Raw genomic sequence first — 22,691 nt, forward strand, 5'->3', positions numbered from 1 at the left:
TATGAACAAAGAACAAAATACATATGTGTGTAGTTATATGTATGTATGTACATACATAGATTTTGTTGTATGTAGTTGATAAGAAACATTTTGTTTTTACCATTATATACGCTAAATATTCATCATTACTGATAGATGTCGTTTAATGAAAATAACTAAAAATAAATTTCGCTTTTTCAGGTTATCCTCTCTTATTTTTCCTGTGTCTTCGGTAAATGCGATACAGTTGGGGTAGTCGTATGTCGGCTGCAGCGGGGAGAATTCCAGGAGCCTCCATACACTGGAATCCTCTCTGGTTAGAGTCAGGGAAGGGTAAATCTTAATACAAATTCAAACGCTGAATATGCATACAAGCTATGGCCATTATGGTGCTCTTTAGTACCAACGCGCCAGCTTCCGGCAAGACCGAGAGCTACAAATAATAATAATGATATCCTCTCTTATTAATCAAAAAAATACGTCGTTTGTATGTAATGTTATTATGTTGATTACAAAATATTCATAGCTTCAAGATTCAATACTTTAACCTGAATAAAAGCAAATAACTAATTGCACTTTGTCATAAAATTCTATTAACAGAAAATGAATTCACCTTCATACGTAAATGATGAAAGAAAGGTTTCGCCTGAATCTATGATTGTTCTCGTTAAATGTGAAAAAAACAACCCAAAAATTCATGATATATATGTAAACAAAAATAATGTAAGTATTATAATTCTACAATCAATAAAAATACATTGTTTTGTATTTTTATTTGTATTTTTATTGTAAATTTATTTATTGTATATTTGATAAGTTTACGTACATAGTACAATAAAAAATTTTGTTTTTTTAACGAAAAAAAAAAGATAAATAAAAATATTAGAGTAAAACATTTCTTTTTGCAAGATTTGTTAATGCTACAATGATACAGTAAAATTTGCTTATTGATGATGATAGTAATTAAATAAATAATAATGAAAAAATTTTAAGTGATTAATTATTATATGATTTTTCAGTTCAAAATTGGAAGAAATCGTGATTGTGATGATCATATTTTAGATACTTGTATTTCAAGGAATCATTGCATTTTAAATTACGAAAATGAACAGTGGACAATTACTAATTTGAGTTCAGTTGGTACAAAAGTAAATGGAATTCTGCTTCAGAATAATTGCCCTCAAACTATTGATGTAGGAGATATCATTCAGCTTAACGAAGAATGTGATGAGTTTAAATTTTGTGTAAAATATTTTCTCGATGATCAACCTCAAAAGAAAAGAGCTAAAATAGAAGAAACAATTTTTCATGACGAAATAGCAAAACAGAAATTATTTGCCGAAGAGCAAGAGGCAAAACGAAAAGAACTAGAACAACAATTAAAATTACAACAAAATGAACAAGAAAAATTAAAAGCACACTTAGAAGAAGTGCTGAAAAATCAACAAGCTACTGAAGGTAAAAATGAAGAACAAAATGAATTAATAAGATGTCTTGAAAAAAAAATAGAATCTGGAAATGAAATTGAATCCAAATTAAAAGAAAATTATGAACATCTTCTGAATACAGTTGAATTGCAAAAGCAAAAATTTGAAACTTTACTAAATGAAGAACGACAAAAATGGCAGCAAACTTTAGATATGACTAAACAAGAAAAAACATTACTTGAGAAAAAAATGTTAGAAGATATGGCTGTATGGAGACAAAATCAACATGCTGAATGGACTAGTGTTGTAAATGATATAGTAAAACGTGAAAAAGAAATACAGTATCAACTATCTAATGAAAAAGCCATTTTAGAACAGAAATTAAGAGATACCCAAACGGCTCTTGAAGAAAAAACTGCTTTAGCTGAACAATTACAAACTTCTGTTCAAAATCAACAGAGTAAGTAACTTTATAATAATTTCCAAATTTAACAATAATATTCTTTTTCAATATCTTGGTTTATTAATCGATTGTTTTAATTTTACTAGTGGTTATATTAGAAATAACGGCTAATAATGTTAATCAAGAACCTTTGGTGACAATAGATTTAACAAAGGAAGATGGTTTGAATGTTGCTAGTTCATCAAGAAATGATAATTGTGAACCTGATGCAGTAGTGACTCAAGTTGGAAATCTAATGGATCAAACGTTGACTTGTCAAATTTGTTCAGAACTTTTTGTTAACGCTGTCACATTGAATTGCAGCCACTCATTTTGCCAGTATTGTATACATTTATGGATTAGAAAGAAATGTGAGTGTCCAATATGTCGAGCCAAAATTATGTCTATTAATAGATCACTAGTATTGGATAATTTTATTGAACAAATGGTCAACGATTTTACACCACAAAATAAAGAAAAAAGAAAGGAATTAGTGAATGAACATCAAGGTAATTTTCAATATGAAATAATCGAGTTCAATTTATTAATAACATAATTCTGTCAATCTATGTATTCATATTTATATATATTATTTTTAGCTGCCATTCGGACCGTTGGATTAAGTAACCAATCAAATATTATTAATTATCAAAGAAAAAAAGTGATTCGGGGACGTCGATAAAATATTATAAATAAATATATCGATTTCAATCGAGAATCTCAGGTATTATTTATTTAAATGAAAATACATTAAATTAATTATTTAACGTAGTTCTAATGTTAATAAAAAAAATGCAGTTTTATAATATGTATTACAACTTTCAGTTTAAGTTTTATTAAGTAACTTTATTCAATTCTGAAAACAAAATGTTTGCCTGTTAAAATGTTTGTAATGTAAAATTACAAAAAGAACATTTAAGATACAGAGCGAATTCGTTAAGTAGACAGTCTCATTTGATTCAAGACTAGATTTATTTATTAATTGTGGTGATTCATTTAAATTATTTTTTATACAACATGGTGTTGAAGTAACGCCTTGAAGTTGATATTTGTACCTCATCCTTTTACAAATGCCATTCTGAAAAGCAATTTTTAACATAAATGTTTATATAAATAATTAAATTATAATCAATCTATTTTCATTAAAGTATTTTTAATAAAACTTGTATTATCCATGACTGAATAATATTTACGTGAAATAATTTATGAAAAATCGCTTTATTTATTTCTTATCCATAATAAGTCACTAATCACTTTTTTCTTTTACGCACTATCTATTATTATTTCCACTAGGATATATTGTGCACATAACGTAATCTCATTTTTATTACTATCATTGTCATAAGAATAACTTAAGAATATTAGTAAATCTATATAAGTTCATTATTCTCCAACTACTCTCATTTGGATGGTTCTTCTATATTGATATTAAATCCTGCCTCTCTTCTCTGTGGATGGCGTGGGTTTTCTCTGTCTTCTCTCTGGGGAAGAGTAGATGGCGAGACCTGTCAGCGATCCAAGAGGGCGGACACAGACTCTCTAACCAAGATAATAGTTGACAGAAGCTATCAAGACTGCGACAATTAAATATTAAATTCTTTCTAAATTTTTTTTACTTTCATTGTATTTAGTGAATTCTCTATTATTCTAACATTTAAATTTAAAAAAGGTATTTCTCCATCCATATTATATGAATTTATTGAACATTGTAATAACCGGCATGATAAGCATTATTTTTATGTTTCTAAACAAACAACAAAGATAGACGATATATTTTTTAATTTATTATATTAATTGCAGATTGTGGCGTTTTGTTTTAAATTACAAATATCAACGATTAGCCATGGGACCAATGATATTTATCTTTGCTGTATTAGCACTCCAAAGTGCAACAGCTCATGATGAAAGTATTCATACAATTCAATATAATGAAGAGAGTTTTCTAACTGAAGTTCCAAAGAAAAATCATTTTATCATGTTCTATGCTCCATGGTATAATAAATAATAGAAATTATACTACATATTTCACAATTATCGTCAATTATCAAAATATATTAAACTTTTGTAGGTGTGACCATTGTCAGCAACTTATGCCAACTTGGGATATTTTAGCAGAAACGTTAAATGGAAAAGATGATCGTGTTTACATTGCCAAAGTCGATTGCACTACAGATAGTTCTATTTGTACTGAACATGATGTCACTGGTTATCCAACGTAATTAGTTTTTGCTGTAAATTAAAAATATTTATATATAACTTATATTAATTACTTTTTTTAGGCTCAAATTCTTTAGAATGGGAGAAAGTGAAGGAGTTAAATTCAGAGGAACAAGAGATTTACCTTCATTGAAAAATTTCATAAATGAACAGTTAGGAAGTGTACCAGAGGTGATATAAAATTTGGAAATATATTCTTTTCCATTATCATCGTCAAACTATACCTAATACAATTTTTATCAACTTTTTTAGGAAAATGAAATAAACATAGCAGTTCCAGAGGCTGTCAATGGATTAACTGAGTTAACAGAATCTACGTTTAAAAATCATGTAGCCACCGGGTTTCATTTTGTTAAATTTTACGCTCCATGGTGTGGACATTGTCAAAAATTGGCTCCAACATGGGAGGAACTTGCTAAAAGTTATAGTTATGATACAACAGTAAAAATTTCCAAAATCGATTGTACTCAATATCGATCTATCTGTGATCATTATGAAATTAAAGGATATCCTACTCTTTTATGGATTGAGAATGGTAAAAAAGTTGATAAATACTCAGGATCTAGATCCCATGAAGATTTGAAAAAATACATTGCACAAATGCTCCGTAAAAATAGTGATAAGAATGATGATGATGGTGATGATACAATGAATGATAATATTCAAGCAGTTTTGAATTTAACTGGAGAATCATTTGAACATGGAATAGAAAAAGGAGTTACATTTATTAAATTCTTTGCTCCGTGGTGTGGTCATTGTAAACGTTTGGCACCTACATGGGAAGAGCTTGGCAAAAAATTTATTGACAATCCAGATGTTCATATCGTTAAAGTTGATTGTACGTTATCATCAAATAAGCAGTTATGTGATGAGCAAGAGGTTGACGGTTTCCCAACACTTTTCTTATACAGAAATGGTAAGAAAATTGCCGAGTACAATGGGTCACGTTCTCTTGAAAATCTCCATGAGTTTGTCACAAAACACTTTGGATCTCATGATGAGCTTTAATTTTATTTTCATGTTCTGTCAATTTGTTCTTAAAAAAGACGAAATTTATATTACATAATCTAGCTAGTAAGATTAATAATCCTATATAATTTTTATAAAAAAATCAATTTGAAAATTAAAAATGATTCTTAGCCAGTTTTTGTTATCAATACGAATAGATAAAAACTTTTTTTTTCATCTTTTATACAATATTCTTGTGATGAGTCATTATTATCTCAGTGATATGTTTAATTTAAACTATAATGAAATATAATACAAAAACTGGTGTAACCATTCTGGACATGATCAAATGAATTTCATGACATTATAGATTATGATTATTTAAAAAATTTATTATTTTTACAATTAATATAGTATTGACATTGAATAATAATTGATAACTATATTGTGAAGGAATTGTGCTTCCTGATTTTATTCATAGTACATCTGAATAGTTTGATAAATCTAAATATTTATGAATCAATATCGAAAAACAATCATTCCGTTTGCTTTGCAAAATTAAATAATATTTTTTTGTTTGAAAAGTATTCAATCATATAGCATGTTCTTCCAAATTAGATATGTAATTTTAGTTTGAAGAGGTATTTCCATGAAAAAATTTCCATTTATACTTAAAAAATGACATATTGCTCTCTTGATTTAATAAACTAAAGTAAGCGACCAGTTTTTGTAATCAATCGAATTTTGTTAAATTCAGAATAATTAAATTAGTAATAAGTGAAGCAACTATTACTTAAAGATAAAAAATTTTCATATTTTTATTAGAATAATAAAACATTAATTTCACAGAAAATTCTTCAATGAATAATTTAAAAAATACATCTATCAATTTTATTGACTGCTATGATTTGATTAATATTTTTGGTCAACTAAACTGACATTCTAAGAGTTACAAATGTAAAAATTCAAGAAATAATTAAATAAAAAAATTGATGCTCTAACTTGACTAATAAATGGACTGGTATTACTAAAAATTTATATACAAACAAAATAAATGTTTTATATAATTTTTTTATCAATGTATCTGTGTGTGGAACAATCATAAACTGTAATCTATTCTATATTTGATACTGTAAAATCTCAATTCTAACAAATAATATGTTTTTTTTTTATCAAAGATATTAACATTTTTTTTAATAATAATCAGTGACTGTATGACAGTTGAAAATATCTAGCAAAGAACTTATTAGTGTATCACAGATGATGCCTCAAGTAAAAATACGTTTTTCATATCATATGTATTTATGTGATTGAATATATTGAATATATTTCAGAGAGTGCTTTTTGATAGATACATATACATTCATTTCATTTACAGGAGTAAAACATTTACAACTACTTTACAGAATTATCAATAAGATATGTACTTACAGTAATCACATAAAATTTTTTATTCATAGACTAGAAACATATATTAATTTTCTAAATCAAGATCAACAGTATTGAGACTAGTAAAAATTACTATCAAAAGTAACAAATGTGTTGTATTTCATGTTAGAAATAAAACATATAGTTAGTAAATGGGATTCTTTAATATTTAAAATTACCTAGAAAGTCGTTTATTTTTTTAGCTCAGCACTTCTTTGGAGAGTCATCATTGATAATGGATCATGACTAGCTTTTAAATCTATAACAAAAATTCAAATAATAAAGATATTGTGACTATATCATATTAATTATTTAACAAATATTCACCGTCTAATGAATCATCTATTTGATATATATTTCCAAGTAAACGTGCAATTGGTATGTCCCCAATTGTTTCTCGGAAGAATAGAAGTTCAATGGTGGTCGGTTTCACTGCATGTAAACTGGGTAATGTCAGTAAAAACCTTCCAAATCGTTCAGGTTGTCGAGGATATCGGGTTCGAATGTAATCATTAAGAATACATTGAGCTTGGTCTTGAAGTGCTTCTACTGGTTTTGGGTCTGTAAGACCTTTAGTTTCTAGAAAAATAAAAACACAATAGCTACATAATACTTGAAAAGCATAAAAATAAAATATAAATACAAGATTTTGCTATAAATTAAAAGTTTTTTTTTATTCTTAATTACCTGGCCTGAAAAGAACTACAGCTTTCATGCAACCACACTCGCCACCATCAGGAGATAATTGTCTGAATCGACTCACAATATCCTAAAGAAGCGGTAAATTATTAATGATACATTGATCAATAATTTCAAGGATAAAAATGTTTGAAAAATAAATTTTTACTCTGATTGTAAGAAGTTCCTGATGAGATGATTCATCAGAAGGTAGTCTATTACGAACGCGATCATCTTCAAGAAGGCCTGATATATCCCAAGATAAAGACCATTGTGCTAAATGTAAAAGAAAAAGTTGTGTCCATGTTTGTTGAAGTAAAACTAAACGATCATCTTTTGAAAGTGTTTGAAAGGGCGCTAAAGATCTGACCCACTTCACTGCCATGAAAAGAAGTCGAGCTGTAGTTTCCTGAGTTAAGATAAATTTATCATAATAAAATGATTTAATGCTTCATGAATAATCTAGAATATTTAATCAATGAAAATGGCATACTTGCAAAACTTCCCAAGTTGGACTAAAGCTTTGCAATGTTCCCGTCGGACTTTGACTTGTTTCAGTCTCCGTTTGGTCAAAGGAAGCTTCAGTGTCGGGCTGCAACCGAGTGCTCCATACAAATTCCTATGATAAAAACAATAATTGAATATTTTGATAAATCGTAACAATGATTTAATTACTTACTTGATATTGTTCAGCAGACATTAATATTTGAAGAAGTGGAGGCTGTTGCCCTAATGCTACTGATGCCGAATGATAAAGACTAGGATTCGGAGGTGGTGGAGGAAGTTGTAGTGGAAACGATACCGGTGATGTTGCATCACTTGGTGGTTTTTGCATCAAAGACGTAACTTGTGGATAAGGTACATACCTCATTCTTCTGAATGTATTATCACTAATAAAAATAATTCAAATAATATAATAACTTTTTTATCAAGCTGTACATTCATTAAAAATATGAAAAACTTTATAACTTTATAGCTAATTCATAAACTATTATATATAATATGATTTTTAAAATGAAGATTAAATTAAATAAGTCACTTTTTATGAAATAAATTGGAAAAACTTTCAAATGTATTGTTTTAAATGAAAAAATATTAATAGAGATTTTTAATTGTTGAATGTAATAGATTAAATTTAAAAAAAATAAATAAATAATGATGAATAAAAATAGTACCTGTGAATAGGAAGTAAATGAGAAGTTCCGCGATCACGTCGATTTCGATCATGGTGTACAGAAGCAGCACCAAGAGGTGACAAGGGACTGACCACGGGACTGTGGTGAGACAACAAATGTGCATTCAAATCGACTCTCGCGTCATGATGAACTGGGGTTCCCGGATGGGATGAAAGTGGAGTCACCATCGCTGACTGCTGTTGATGATGTTTATCTGACATTCCGGGATGACACTTGGGCTTTCTGGGTCCTCGCTCGTGTTGCACTGCTAAACATTCAATGTCATCTTTCTTATTTATTTGAGAATAAAAAATTAATAATTTAAAGGAAAAAGCTTCTATTAAACAGATCCTAAGTTAGAATATATAAATTTTTATTCATTTAAATAATAAATTTTCATGTGTCGCAACATCATTATTTAATTAAACCACTAAAAAGAGTAGAAGAAAAACTAAATGAAAGAACGACAGACAGACTGGTTGAAAATTACGAAGAGGACGTGTCAAGAGGTGTGAAAAATTGGAAGAGACTTGGTAAACCTCCGTGCAAGGCAAGAGGGTATGTCAGATGTAGTGGCTGGACTTGAGGGATCTGATCATCTTTCTCTCTTTTCAAGTAATCCTACAACCACTATACAGTTGGATGCCAGGCACATCATCATTAATGAGGCTGAGCGGATAACACCTGGTAGTTCTCACGTTCACACTGGCGTCGCGAAACCCAATTCATTTCAAACCTCCAAATCCCGCTTGACCACATTGGCGTCTTTTTTTATTTTACTCTTCACTACCTACCAAAAACGTATTTTATCCAATTTACAATACCACCATCATTTTTTTGTTATTGTTCACAACATATAGAGTTGCTATAAAATCGTTCAATACTGAAATAAATAGTTTGTTTAAAAAATGCATATTCATCAAATCATAATAAAAAAATTAAATTTATTTCTTGAATATTGTTTGGAATATAAACAATTGTTGATAGTCAATATTGACCAACTAGAATAAACAAAAATACTTTGAAATGAAGAATTGAAATATGCAATTATTTTATAGATCCTATTCATACTGTTGCCAGAGACTTGAAAAAAGCCTGTGGATATGTTTCTTCAATCGACCACCCTCCATTTGCTATATCATGATTAGTAAAAACATACGAATCTTTTATGTTTTTGATTGCCCAGTCTAATCGATCTTGGAGATGATAACCAATTTTATTCAATCATCACAAAAATATAAACGCACAAAAACTTTGTATAATACATATTTATAAAGCTATTATTGTATATTTTAAATATTCATTATGTAAAAATAATTGATTACATATTATTCTTCATGACGATTATTACTGATGGTAAGCGGATTAATTCAATAATACAGAACACGATTGAAATATTAAATTAAATAACTTATTATTATGCTATATTGTAAGAGGTTTACAATAACCTATCAACATTCAAGCACAATTTGTGGTATTTATTTAACGAAATTATTTACGTTGAGATGAAAAATCATTGAAATCAGATATTATGTGAATAGTCAAAGAGTTTTGCCCTCAAATAACTTCTTATGGATTTAAATCTTTTCAAACCTTTAATTCCGTCAAAGGATGTAAAGACCTTTGATTGAAAGTTTACATTTTTATGAATAAAACATTCTTAAAAGGAAAATTAAATATATATTAACATTGCATCATGTCTGCATATTTAATCCTGTATTTCACTAGAAAAATCTTTAAAACTCATATTATTATGAAAACGATTACTCAGTGATGTTATGCAAATGAAAATGATTTAAACAGATAAAATTTCATTCCACTGCATCAGACTTAATTCTCAACTTAGGAAAAAATTGCATTAAAGTATCTGTCTATTGTTTTAAATATAAAAGATGTTATATAAAATAAAATGTTTTTAACTATCATATTTGAACTACAGCAAAATAATATTTTCAATGTAGATGTATTGAATTCTAGATGAGAGAAACATCATTTTTCCAACCATCAAGTCATCTGTCACTTCTGAGACAAAAACATCCCTTCATAAAATTAGAAATTAATTTTAGTTTCTATCTATAATAACATCAATTCACCCCATGAATATCCAAAACATTACAAAAGTTATCCATAAGTAATAGACAGAAATGAATATAAAACTATTAATAATAACTCAGATCCACCATCTGTCCTTTCAATCATTTTTCTATGATGCTAGCTTTTCGACGAAAATCTTCCGCTATGTATTAAAAATAAATGAGTTTGTGGAGAGTTTATCATAGAGGTGGTTAAAGCAGCGTGAAAATTAGCGTTGATCCGTAAAGCAACGAGTGACGGCTGAATATTATCACGGGTATGAAGCCATTTTCCAATGGCAAAACGTTCGTTGCACTACTCCACATATATCCTGGACGTTGACGGGGGTTGATGAGCACGACGAATTCTGTGGATTACGTTCGCATGCGCTGGAATGGACCGCGCCCTTTGTGCCCTTTCCTCCATCTCTTCATAGTTTTGTCGTTCTCGTTTACCTACTACGCAATACGTATACGAGTGGCACATGTGAGCCACAATGCTCGTTCCCACACACAAACACCCCCTCAAGGGTTTAGGCTGTTGGCATGACGGAGAGAAAACGAGGGATAAGAGCAAGACACACGTCATGGATCACGAGCTCACACTCTATCCTGCTAAACGGTAAACCGATCTGTGAACATTTCAGCAGTCAGCGATCTCCAAGGCTAATCTCCGGGTGAGTGGGGCTGATACATCACCCACCCTTCAAAACGCCCTTCTCCACTATCCTGGATGCTTCATGTGGAGGTGTTTACGCATTTCCCTGTGTTTATGTCGACACTTCCAACTGGTGAATATATGAAAATTCAATTGTATACTGCATTCCATTGTCCTGGAGATCATATAATAGATGTATCACTGGTTGGACTCGTGCCCTGAAATTTGTACACTTGTTTTATAACACGTGTTTTGCCTCGAGGATCCATCCAGTGGATAATCGAGACTACATGTACCTAATGAATTTCAGCAGTTAATTTGCACTAGCCCTTCAACTATATAATTTATGCGTGCGTCCGAATTTATGCAGATTAAATATGTTTCGCATATGAAACGATTAATGTTTGACTAAGGGATTTTAATGTATTATCCGTGTAAACTGTTTTTACATAAATGCTTTTTTTCGCTAAAAAATTACCAATTCATGATTATTTTCGTATTTGTTGTAGCTTCTCAAAATTTTTATTCCTATCCCAGATGAAAGTAAACTCAACCAAATTTTTCAATTCAGATATATATATTTTTAAAAATGATTTATTGTAAAAAGTAAATATTACTTGATGTTTTATATATTTCATGAGGGTTTTTCAATAAAAAAATGCACAAACTTCGATAAAAAATGAGAACAAGCATTTTTCTAGTATCATTTAATAGGATTTATTGTAGAAAAAGCTCATGACAACTGATGTTTCAAGGCTAGACTTAGTGCGACGATCCATCTCATCCTATGAAAAGTGAACAGAAAGATGAATGCATTTTATAACAGCACATCACCTTAACGCATCAAGTAGAATCGTGACGCACATCCTCATTCTCCACTTCTGTTGATCGTTTATGTGGATGAATTGATGCTGTCCGCCGCGTGTAAGGCACGCCTCGCTTCGATGCGTTACCAGCCGTCCACTCCCACGCGACCCCATGTATACTAACCCCTGGACCCCAACTAACACTTTTTGATCTCGCACATTGCTTGATCAACTTTCCTTCATGCTTCAAAACTCAAAGATTCTGTGTACAGACGTATTACAGTGTCGTAGGGAATCGTTTGATTCTTATAAGTCACATCAAAACATTTTCTGAACAACAATAATTGAACAACCAAAACTAAAATTTGATTTTATCATTTTTATGCTAAAATCTTTTTTTTGTAGTTGAAGATAAAAAAATAATTCCAAAAAAAAACAGGTCTTGTTTATGACTTTTAAACTTTATTCCCTAGAAATCATTACGAAAAATATTATGTATAACATAATATCAAAAGATTATGAAAAATAAAATTGATATATTTTATTTGGAATGGGAGAAACATTAGCAACACGATGACTGCGGTAATAGAACCCAAGCGTACTCAACGATACGTGCGAAAACACACCTCTAGTAAAATCCCTCGCGGGTGCCACTAATGCTGATAATACCCGGGACTTGGTGGAGACAAGGTCGGTGGTAGCATAATGGGGTGAAATGGGTTACGGGTAAGGATCTGAGTAACAAAGAGGGCGAAAGGATATCGAATCATGGGCAACGACAATGCCGCGAATGCGCTTTGGATACATTAGCGGGATCATACGGGCATGTTTTATCCACTTTGATCTATTTTTTCGTTTATTCTCTTTCACCCGCACGAATATGATAGAGAACCAAACACTGATTATTTTATAAATTTCTTTCATGCGTATATATCTTATTTCACATCAGCTATCAATGAAAGAAATAATGATAATTGAACAATATTATGACAAAGTTGATGAGAAACTATTTTTAATTCATTATTGTGTGAAGAATAATGTAAAATAGATATAATCATTGAGTGATTGTTTATAAAAAAAGCTACGTAAATAATTATTATGGTGGTGCAAAATGCCAGTGTCATTTAAATTATTTAACAGAGTTACAAAAGATGAACTAAACTCAAGAACAAAATAGTTACCAAGAGGACATCATACAAATCCTAGTAGTAGTAAGCTGGGTCGTAATCTTCTTCTGTCATTTAAAAGCATATTTCATGAAATAGCATTGGAGTTAGATACAGTCAAGTTGCAAGAAGACAGGAGACAGAAAAGTGGAGAGGTTGAGGAGGGAAAGTGGTGAGCTGAAAAGGGAATGAGGAAGTGTAGGATTGGTTGGAGCAATTCAGGATTCATGGAATGAAACATGTCAAAGGTTCCAGGGCTTGTCGACGGAGGACGATTGCTTGCCGCAGGCGTTTGGTAAAGCAGCACCGACTCTGCTGAATAATGGGCACAGACTCCAGCTGGACACCTACATTTATATAGCTTACACAATGTGCTTCAGGCTATACTCTGAGATAGGCCATTTTGCAGAGTTTTATGAATTAATGTCTGATTACGTTCAGAAATAACAATTTTCTAATGAAACTTGATTAAAAAAAATTTCCTCATCAATATGATTCAGGAATAAGTTTTTTTAAATAAATCAGTGAAAAAGTGAAAGCCAATTAGAAGAGTCTAGAGTTGTTTAATCAAATCATTAGTAATCATCAATTATTGTGTGATAAATTGATCTTTTCTATTATTTCAATAATTTTCAGATAACTTTATGAAATATCTATCAGATTTGTATTTTTGGAAAATCAATGCTTCAACCATTATTGATGGTAGAAGTATGTAATTTAACAGACAAATGAAACCGTATTGTCGGCACTTTCAGGAGCCAGTGGTTGCCGCGAGGTGAGAACAGACATTCCACAGTAGTTCGTGTATAGACTCCCTAACGTGAGGAAGCTCTGCCACTAATTGAATCTCCTCTCTTACTCGCGTCTAGAACCCCCGCGGCCGCTGGGAACCAGAGCACCCGTGCTGCATTAAACACCCCCGACACCCTGGCACCCTCATCCACGACGAGCGGTCGCGCTCCGCCCCAATCTCCTGGCTCGTTCACCCCACCATCATTCTGGCCACATTCTTATTCCCACCGCGATCTACCTTGAGTGGTTGGTGATAGTGATAATGCTAACCAAACGTGATACGTTTTATTATTACCTCTGACTGCAGAGGAAAAGTTGAAATAGATAGACAGCATCCAAAGGCCAACAAAGACGAGACAAATTGTATGGAAGATCTGAGGAGAATTGCAAGATTGCATGACTAAGTAAAAACACCACTGAGAACTCAATTTTCCAATCAACTATTAGGGGTTCCCTGCTGCGATTTCTCGTCTCTATTTCATCATTGTTTATTTTGACAACTATTGAATTAAAAATAAATTAATTGAAGGTTTTTTCTTAACAATCGAAATACATCTTATTTGTGATGATGCTTTTACTGAATATCGATTACTATTGGACAGCTCGAAAGTGTTCGAAGGGTTGATATATAATCCTCTCGAAGAATGATAACGAGCGAAGCGTGGAAGACAGTTAAATTAATAGGATTTTCAAGTGACACCCTTCTTGGGAGATTCTAAACAACTTGGATGGACTTAGATACTTGATGCGATACGGTTTAATCTTAAATTCTATTGATTGAATAATCTTCATAACAGACAAGTAAATAAACACATAGATGTTATTGTTTCAAAAGTGATACATAAAAACTTATTTGGTAGAAAAAAATTACCGTCTTTATTCATTCCAGCTTCAAAACACTTCTTCAGACGACAGGCTCGACATTGATTGCGGTGAGTTCTGTCAATTGGGCAGCAACCTTGCTTTTCTCTTTCTTGAGCTTTGCAACTGTACTCACGATGACTGTGGATACTTCGTTTAAAAAATCCCGAACAACCTGTATTCAATAAAATGAAAATTAAATTAAAATTGATTATAAAAGTTTCATTATAAATTCATTGATATGTTTAATAAACATAAAATTTTTGTTGACAAATCATAAATTAATGGTACTAATGATAAATAATAATATTTAATTATATTGAAATTAATTTTGTAACATAGTCAATATAACTTTTCACCTAATTCTTGATCTTGCAAGTATTTATTATTTATTTATTATTATTATTGTTGATAACTATTCATAAAAAAAAACCAATCAGTTGAATTAATGAATAATAAATAATAAAATTTACCATCACAACTGTAAATGCCATAATGTTTTCCAGAACTCCGATCGCCACAAACGTCGCACTCAACGTCCAAAAGTCTTCCAGCTAGAATCAGTAGTAAAAGCGCGCGCTCGTCAGACTCAGTAAGTGGTAGGCACAAATTAAGTCGGCAAAATATAAGTGATTAAATCTGATTTTCTAGATAAAAAACAAAAATAAAAAATAAAGTGATTGATTTAAAAGAAAGGTGGCAGAAAGTAGTAATGATATAGATGAAGACTAATCTGTTCACTCCCTTTCACGGAAACCTTAATCGTCCTAATGATCCGCGGCAAGAAAAACACGTCTGTGCCTAAGCCAACTCAGGGTAATATCCCCTTCACAAAGACACCCACCTCCTTGGTTTCGTGGCGAAACCAGCCTAACCCGATCAACCTTGCTTCTCAGTCCTGGGATTATCTCCAGACCATCTCCAGGATCTTTTAAACAGACATTACGTTCACATTTTTCAAATACTTTGGAATATTTAAATGTATCCGTATTAAACATATTATTAAATATCTTCTTGTAAGTATTTATCATATTTTCATTAGTTAATTGATTAATTTAATAAACTATTAATTCACATTAAAAGAAATATTTATTATTATGATGTTAATAATTAAAAAATGACAATAAAATAAAAGCAATTAAAATAAAGTCACTTGTGTTGTTGAACTAACTAAAAAATAATCACTCTATCGTTAAACACCACTCACTAGATGTAACAAAAAAACACTGACCTGAGGGCATCCTCCGCAGCAACTGAGAAAACGAGCATCTAGCCTAGCTGAATAGCTGATACCCGGTTACAGAGTCGCTTAGAGTCCCGGTCGGTTCTTTCCGGCTGTGTGGCTGCAAGACTTGACGTGGCTACCCACCCACCGAGAACTTGATGTGTACGCATGTGGGTGGATACTCATGGGATAGTTGACGCAAGTTTCCCGGGGGCCAAGAGTCGAAAGCAAGAGTGACAAAGAGGTTGAATGAGTGGGATAAATGTCAGGTTTTCCAAAAGTGACTGATTGGAGACGAAATATAGAGTCGATTACGGCACACTGGGTGGACATGTATAGGTGTAGGAACACACGGTTAGAGCCACCAAACTACTGTAACACCTCCCCGGTTGCTAGAAGAAGGTATAGATGTATAACTGAAGGGGTAGAGAAACTGGAGATGGTTTAGGACTTGCTGGCTGAATGGCTCGTCCGTTCGTCACGAGGTATTCGCCACGCGGGGGCTGCTAGTTAGCCACGGGGGCGGCTCCGCGGCCACGTTGTCAGCTGACTCGAGCGAGCCACCACTATGTCATTGGTTGGCTCCACCCTTCTCGACATTTACGTTTTTGGTACGTTGACGTGGGGGTGGTGGGCGTTACATTGCTTTTGTGAACACGCCCATGTCGTTTTCATCCCCCGTAAACTGAACCGCATAAAGCTACTACTTCTGTTACTGTTGCCTGTTGGGTAAGCTTTTTACCCGAGCACCTACATCCAACATCGCCCAAGTAGTATATTGTTGGAAAAAACGACGAGCTTTACTCCGGCAGGCCAATACTTTTTATTTTAACCTACCAAAGAACTTTGCTTTGAGACTGCACTTTTGATTTCTGTTGGGCAAAGTACTCGAAAAATATTTCTTAATCATTTCTAAGATTCATTTAATTATTATTAAGGTTGAATTATTTATATTTTAGAAATATAATATTTTCAGTCAATTAATAATTTTAAAATAATCATTTTAATTTTTAAAATTAATTCTTGATCTTAATATCCACAGCTTTATTACAAATGAATTCCACAATAATGATAGACTTGATCTATTAAATTTACTTCGCATAAATATATGCAAGTTGAGAAATATTCACTTTAGAATTTCATGTCTCTCTCCCTGCTCGACAGTTATAAGCTTCGTACGCATCATAAAATTGCGTTTACACGATCTAATGGCTCGGTACACCGCGCAATGTCCCACCAATGAATCCTCTTTCATTCTCACTACCCTCTGAGCTTTTACTTTATAAGGGAGAGAAGGAACTTGCAGTTTAAAGCTTTAAATGTTGAGAGCCTTTAAATGGTATTTTAGCTCCTTTAGTTTAGTCTCTTTTCCAGCCTTATAATCATCATTTTCCTAATGAATTTTATCCTTTACAGAAACTCTATCCATTCAATCTTTCAATTTTTTTACCTGTTTATAATGAAATATGTACAAAAAATTAATAAACATTATTTTTTATTAATAAAAGGTATGCCTAGAAGAAATAAGTTTAGAAATGATGAGGATTGAAGTTGATTCAAAGATCTAAAAAATTTCTCACTCTCATCTGGTGGATGATCTCTTGCAAACTCGACCAATGTGTGCTCTATTGAGCCTCGTCGTTCTCCTGAACAAACTGAACGAGGCCTCCTGACCACCCTGTCAGACACGCCTCGGGTGCTAGCTAACCACTTCGACCGTCGTTTGGGGATTTAGCATTCGGATGGAGGGTTTTCTGCTCAACAAATGCTCGTTTAAACAGATTTAAATTTCACACTTATGATAGATCTCTACATACACATATAGAATGATAAGAGTAGTTTCTTTGGCAATTTAAAAAAATATGTATTTTCCACATGAAAATACTTAATGGATTATTCTTGATACTTGTATCTATTCTTCCAGGGTTATGAAAACAAAAGAAAGTTGATAAAACATTATAAAAAAAATATAATAAAATACATAAATTTAATTAAGGTGGATTCTATATTAGGTATTTTTCGATCAATAAGAAACTGTTTAACTTCCCTAGTTGCAATACCACCTTGGTAACGTGACTCTTCCCCTCACAACTTCCGAGAGTTATAGAACAAGGTAGAAATACGTTGCGTGCACGCTAGAATAAACTAACTTGAATTCCTGACAACAGCTTTTGTGTATGAGATCATAGTAACTTGAAATAAATTAGAGTCTAATGTTTCTTAGCACAAAAAGTGCTATTTGATAATTTTGGAAAAATTGTTTTGAAGAACAAGATGTTGCAACGTCAGTTCCTAGACGAAAGATGTACTCTGAATGATCCAGGAAGAATCAGAGACGAACGATGTTGCATTGGTGACCTCCCGACGGCCGAAAGTGAAATGAAAAGTCGAAGGATCGAACCATGTCATCAACTGAATTACAAAAATGGAACGGTAAATATATTATTAGCTATTTATTTATTTATGGTTATTAGTATCGTGAGGATAGATTTATTAGATATGTATTTGAGTTTAGGTATTAGGGGATGATTGTCCTACAGTTAATGTTCTGAGAGAACGCATAGGGAATGATGAAAAACCACCATACTTCCCTCAGCCAGAAGATAATATTCCTCCAAAAGCTGAAGGACCGATGGGGCCAATTGGTCCTTGGGCAACTGGTCGGCCTGTTTTTTCTCCCACGACAGGGATGACTGGCATACGACCTGTTGTTGATCGTTATTCTATGACTCGATATACTCCTGCTCAATGGAGAATACACAATCAAACGTTTTTTGATCAATCTACTAAAATAATCAATAATGCTCGGTAATAAAAATGTGCTGGAAGATGAATTCAGTCGTATCATGACTTAAGTGAAAAAAAATTTTATCAATCTAAGGCTAATGTGAATTGTTTACAATCACTCATGAGATCATAATTATTTTCAGAACAATAACCAAGAACTTTAGACAGTCCAACAATAAAATTTATAAAGAAACAGACAAAAATCAACTGGAAAATAGAGATAAATTAAGTATACGAGCCAGCGAAATTCATCATTTCAAAGCCCAACTCGAGCAAGCTATTCTTGAGCTAACTGATGAGATTGAATTGCTGGAAGGTGAACTCTGTCGCGTTAAACAATCTCTTTCGATCTTAATAATCCCAGAAAATATTTCTGGAGAATTTTTACAACTGAGATCTTTGAGGATGGAGCCTGACCTGGTTCGTGATAAAGTTGAAGATGAATTAGTAAAAGTAAATGTCAACTATCAATCATTTTTGATAACATCTAATTACAAACATTATTATTTTCACAAATAAATATTAAAAATTAGAATTACAATAAATTGTAGAAAAAAAATCTACTGTAATCAATTAGAGCGATGTTTTTTATATTCATTTTTTATAGGAAATTGCTTTATTAGCGGAAGTAAGAGCTTTACTCACCCAAAAACGTCAATCCATCGAAGATCAACTAGTCGAGTTAAAAACTGCAAAGGCACGAGCAGAATTCGACATTACTGACAAAATCGATGCTTATACAATCGAATCAGAGTGTGTCGGATTAACTAATGACTCTCCGTTGATTATGATGAAGCCCGGAGCTACCAGAGTTTCATCAGAGTAACAAATAGCTTTTTTATGATTAAATTTAATGTGTATTATTTTTTGAGTTTTTTTTTATATGGAATACTGAATTGTTAATAATCATAGGCAATCATGTCCTGAAGAATATAAAAAATTCACTAAAGAAAATTTAGAATATTGCGAAAATGTCAGACAAAAATCGATTGCGCTTCGTCTCAATTTAGATGCCACTTACTTGAAAGCAGTAAAAGATCTTCGTAGCCAAGCAATTCAGGTAGATGCTGTTTTAGCAGAAAAGGTAGACATGACAGAACAAATTTGTCAGGAGCTGGAAAAGGAATTAGTAAATGTAAAATTAAAAAAGAGATCTACACGTAAGAAAATATTGATAAAAAGATTAACTACTAACAATAACTATTCTATTTTAGTGTCTTAATGAACTTACTGATATTGAGCAGTTGATAGAAGAACTTCGAGGAGCTTCAAAAGGCTTGAATGATGCAATGAAAGTGGCACAATCACGTCTGGATTATCGTCTTCAACGAAAAAATATTGAAAGCTGTCGTGATGTTCCTCAATATAGGTAATACATATTCTAATTCCATTCAAAATTAAATATCCTATGTGTATCATTGAATTTTGATCTTATTGTAGATTGATTGACGAGGTAAAAACGATACAAGAAAATTTAACAGCAATGGCAGGTCAATTGAAAAGTGCTGAGGAAACACAAGCAGATCTGGTGAAATCTCGTGGTGATTTAGAACGTGAAATAATGGTGAAGAAAAAAAGTCTTTACATAGACAGAGATCGTGGACAATTGCTTCGCTCATACTACCCATCCGCTGAAGCATTGTCTGGCCACGTATAAATCCGACGTTCCGGCTCGACAACTGCCAATGAATTTTTAATCCTTTTAGAATTACCTTTTACATTGTCCACTGTACTTTTATACATCGTATTGTGCTCTATTTTATATGAATCTAGGTGAAAAGATTGTACTTTTATTTGTGCTTTTTATGTCTACAAGTATTTTGATAAGTCTTTTTTATACTTACTTCAACTTTAATAAATGCACACGCATGAAGAGCGTCATTTGTTTTATGTTTATTATTTTTGTTTGTCATAGATTCAATGGTATTTAAGTAAAAAATGACAGAAGTAATTTATCGCAAAACTGCAAAAAATATTAAATTCAAACCTTGCAAAACATTTATCGATGAACAATTATCAAATGAATTGGCTAGCTCATTGAATGACGAGAAAATTTCTAACCATGATTCAGAAGCTAATGAATTGGCTACAAATCTCAAAGAAGTATATCCTTTATAACGTATAGATTTATTATTTAATAAATAATTAAAAAATTGAATAATTTAAGGATCATGATGTATCCCAAACATTTCAATTACTGTCAAGTCAATATTCACTGTCCAATTCAAAGCCATCAGAAGCAGCAGTTGAAAATACTTCATCATTAGATCGCTGGACAAAATCAGCTGAACAGATTGGTACAAGACCAGCAGTAGATAAATATACTCTTTCTCGATATAGTCCTTTAGAATGGCGTTTACATAATCATATTTTATCAGAAGAAATTAAAGAACCAGTCGATAATGCCAAGTATATAAATAATGGAAAAAAAATTTTCTTTAATCATTTAAAATAAATATTAAATATTTAACCATCGAATATTTTACAGAAATATGACACACCATATACATTTTGCTGAAAATGAAATTTTTAGTCAAGTAGATAAAAATAAACTTGAAACTGAAATTCACTTGAAAGATCGAGCACGTATTATCTATAACTGGAAACGTACATTAGAGCATAATATAAAGGAAACTGTTTCTGAGATAGAAAATGTTCAAAAGATAATAAAACAATTGGTAAAATCTAATCATACTGTAACGTTAGTAAAAAATATAAATCATGATATTCAACAAATGAGAAATAAGAGATTAGGACCAGATCTTGTTCATGACTCAGTTTCTGAAGAAATAACTAAGGTATCCTTTTTCCAAATGTAGATTTCAATTTTTTAAAGACTTGAATTCTAACTAATTTTATTTATAAGAGTAGGAAGGAGCACTTTGTAAAGAAATACTAGATTTATACACAAAAATTATAAATGAAGGAAAAAAATATATACAAGAATTGAAAGGTGCTAAACAAAAATTAGAACAAGATTGGTCCGATAAAAAAGATACCTATAACATAGAAATCGAGTGCCTAGGTATGAAAAATGGGTCTCCAACGGTACATTGGAAACCAGGATGTGCTCAGTTACCTGATAGGTAACCATATCTCTTTACATTACTTGAAAAAAATTTTTCGCGGGAAAAATAATCATATTTATGCATTTTTTCTCAGGCAGTATCATCTTACAGGACATGAATATGTGTCTAAAGATAATATAGTCTTTAATCAAACTGCAATTACACGAGCTAGACTTTTTTGTAAAGATACAAAAGATATGGTAAAAAAAGCAGTACGAAATTTAAAACTTCAAGCAGATAAAGTTGATGTTGCATTGAAGAAAAGAAATTATGAAACTCAAAAAGCATATAAATATCTTGAAAACAATTTAATTGAGGTAAAAATTATTTTAGTAAATCTTTGAATAGATAAAAATAAAATATACGAATTAAAATTTTCAGTGTTTGAAGTCAATATCAAATTTAGAAGCTACAATTGCTAAGACATCTAAATCCATCAGAAAGTTGGATGGACCAATGAAATGTGCACAAACAAAACTACATATGCGTTTACAGAGAAACAATATTGAGCAATGTCGTGATTTTTCTCAGTTTTGGTAAGAAAAATTTGAAACATTATTAGAATATTAATAAATATATATAGTAAACTATTTGATAAATATTTCTCTTACAAGTCTAATTGACGAAGTAAAAGATATATCTGCAGGAGTAAGTGCCTTAGATACTCAAACAAAAAATGCAGAAATGGTACTAGAAGATTTGAAAAAAATACAAAACAAATTACAAAATGAACTTTTGATAAAACAAAATACATTATGGGTCGATCAAAATATGTGTCAAAATATGAGAGCATATTTTCCATCAGATCAAGGTTTACATGGTTATTAATATATTAAAAAAAACTCGACCATTTCATTTTAATTATAAACGAAATTATTATTAAACATAAAAATATCAAATTAAACAAACAAAGAATTCAGAAAAATAACGATCATAATTACAAAAAATAAAGAAAAAAAAAG

At 31.4% G+C, this 22,691-nt stretch overlaps 5 protein-coding genes across 6 annotated transcripts; 4 read left to right on the plus strand and 1 right to left on the minus strand.

The window, feature by feature from the left end:
* Window positions 1-307: 307 nt before the first annotated feature.
* On the plus strand, window positions 308-2,995 carry LOC118067877 (E3 ubiquitin-protein ligase rnf8-like). 2 transcript variants are annotated; one of them, XM_035084861.1, is made up of 5 exons: window positions 308-702; window positions 999-1,866; window positions 1,956-2,357; window positions 2,448-2,572; window positions 2,674-2,995. In XM_035084861.1, exons 1-4 carry the CDS (start codon window positions 583-585, stop codon window positions 2,528-2,530), a joined length of 1,473 nt encoding a protein of 490 aa, XP_034940752.1. In that variant the 5' UTR covers window positions 308-582; the 3' UTR covers window positions 2,531-2,572; window positions 2,674-2,995. The 2 variants fall into 2 exon arrangements, with proteins under 2 accessions (XP_034940752.1, XP_034940751.1); XM_035084860.1 differs by having other exon boundaries at window positions 309-702; window positions 2,448-2,995.
* Window positions 2,996-3,328: 333 nt separating this feature from the next.
* prtp (pretaporter) lies at window positions 3,329-5,749 on the plus strand. Its single transcript, XM_035084862.1, has 5 exons — window positions 3,329-3,517; window positions 3,649-3,840; window positions 3,917-4,063; window positions 4,128-4,236; window positions 4,318-5,749. Exons 2-5 carry the CDS (start codon window positions 3,692-3,694, stop codon window positions 5,071-5,073), a joined length of 1,161 nt encoding a protein of 386 aa, XP_034940753.1. The 5' UTR covers window positions 3,329-3,517; window positions 3,649-3,691; the 3' UTR covers window positions 5,074-5,749.
* Window positions 5,750-6,612: 863 nt separating this feature from the next.
* dsf (dissatisfaction) lies at window positions 6,613-15,890 on the minus strand. Its single transcript, XM_035084899.1, has 11 exons — window positions 15,881-15,890; window positions 15,494-15,613; window positions 15,123-15,203; window positions 14,660-14,824; window positions 8,295-8,562; window positions 7,799-8,009; window positions 7,613-7,738; window positions 7,289-7,528; window positions 7,129-7,210; window positions 6,769-7,020; window positions 6,613-6,700 (listed from the first exon to the last, which is right to left on the minus strand). The coding sequence occupies exons 1-11, from the start codon at window positions 15,888-15,890 to the stop codon at window positions 6,633-6,635; spliced, it is 1,623 nt and encodes a 540-aa protein (XP_034940790.1). The 3' UTR covers window positions 6,613-6,632.
* A 2,258-nt stretch (window positions 15,891-18,148) lies between these two features.
* LOC118067894 (tektin-4-like) lies at window positions 18,149-20,381 on the plus strand. Its single transcript, XM_035084900.1, has 7 exons — window positions 18,149-18,307; window positions 18,390-18,682; window positions 18,805-19,114; window positions 19,269-19,483; window positions 19,574-19,796; window positions 19,876-20,030; window positions 20,102-20,381. The coding sequence occupies exons 1-7, from the start codon at window positions 18,149-18,151 to the stop codon at window positions 20,316-20,318; spliced, it is 1,572 nt and encodes a 523-aa protein (XP_034940791.1). The 3' UTR covers window positions 20,319-20,381.
* A 218-nt stretch (window positions 20,382-20,599) lies between these two features.
* On the plus strand, window positions 20,600-22,590 carry LOC118067937 (tektin-1-like). Its single transcript, XM_035084966.1, has 7 exons — window positions 20,600-20,764; window positions 20,829-21,070; window positions 21,150-21,459; window positions 21,533-21,747; window positions 21,824-22,046; window positions 22,111-22,265; window positions 22,344-22,590. Exons 1-7 carry the CDS (start codon window positions 20,600-20,602, stop codon window positions 22,555-22,557), a joined length of 1,524 nt encoding a protein of 507 aa, XP_034940857.1. The 3' UTR covers window positions 22,558-22,590.
* The last annotated feature ends 101 nt before the right edge of the window (window positions 22,591-22,691 follow it).

The sequence above is a fragment of the Chelonus insularis genome, unplaced genomic scaffold (assembly GCF_013357705.1).
Source record: "Chelonus insularis isolate UGA/USDA-ARS -01 unplaced genomic scaffold, ASM1335770v1 contig_398_pilon, whole genome shotgun sequence".
In the NCBI taxonomy this organism is placed as follows: domain Eukaryota; kingdom Metazoa; phylum Arthropoda; class Insecta; order Hymenoptera; family Braconidae; genus Chelonus; species Chelonus insularis.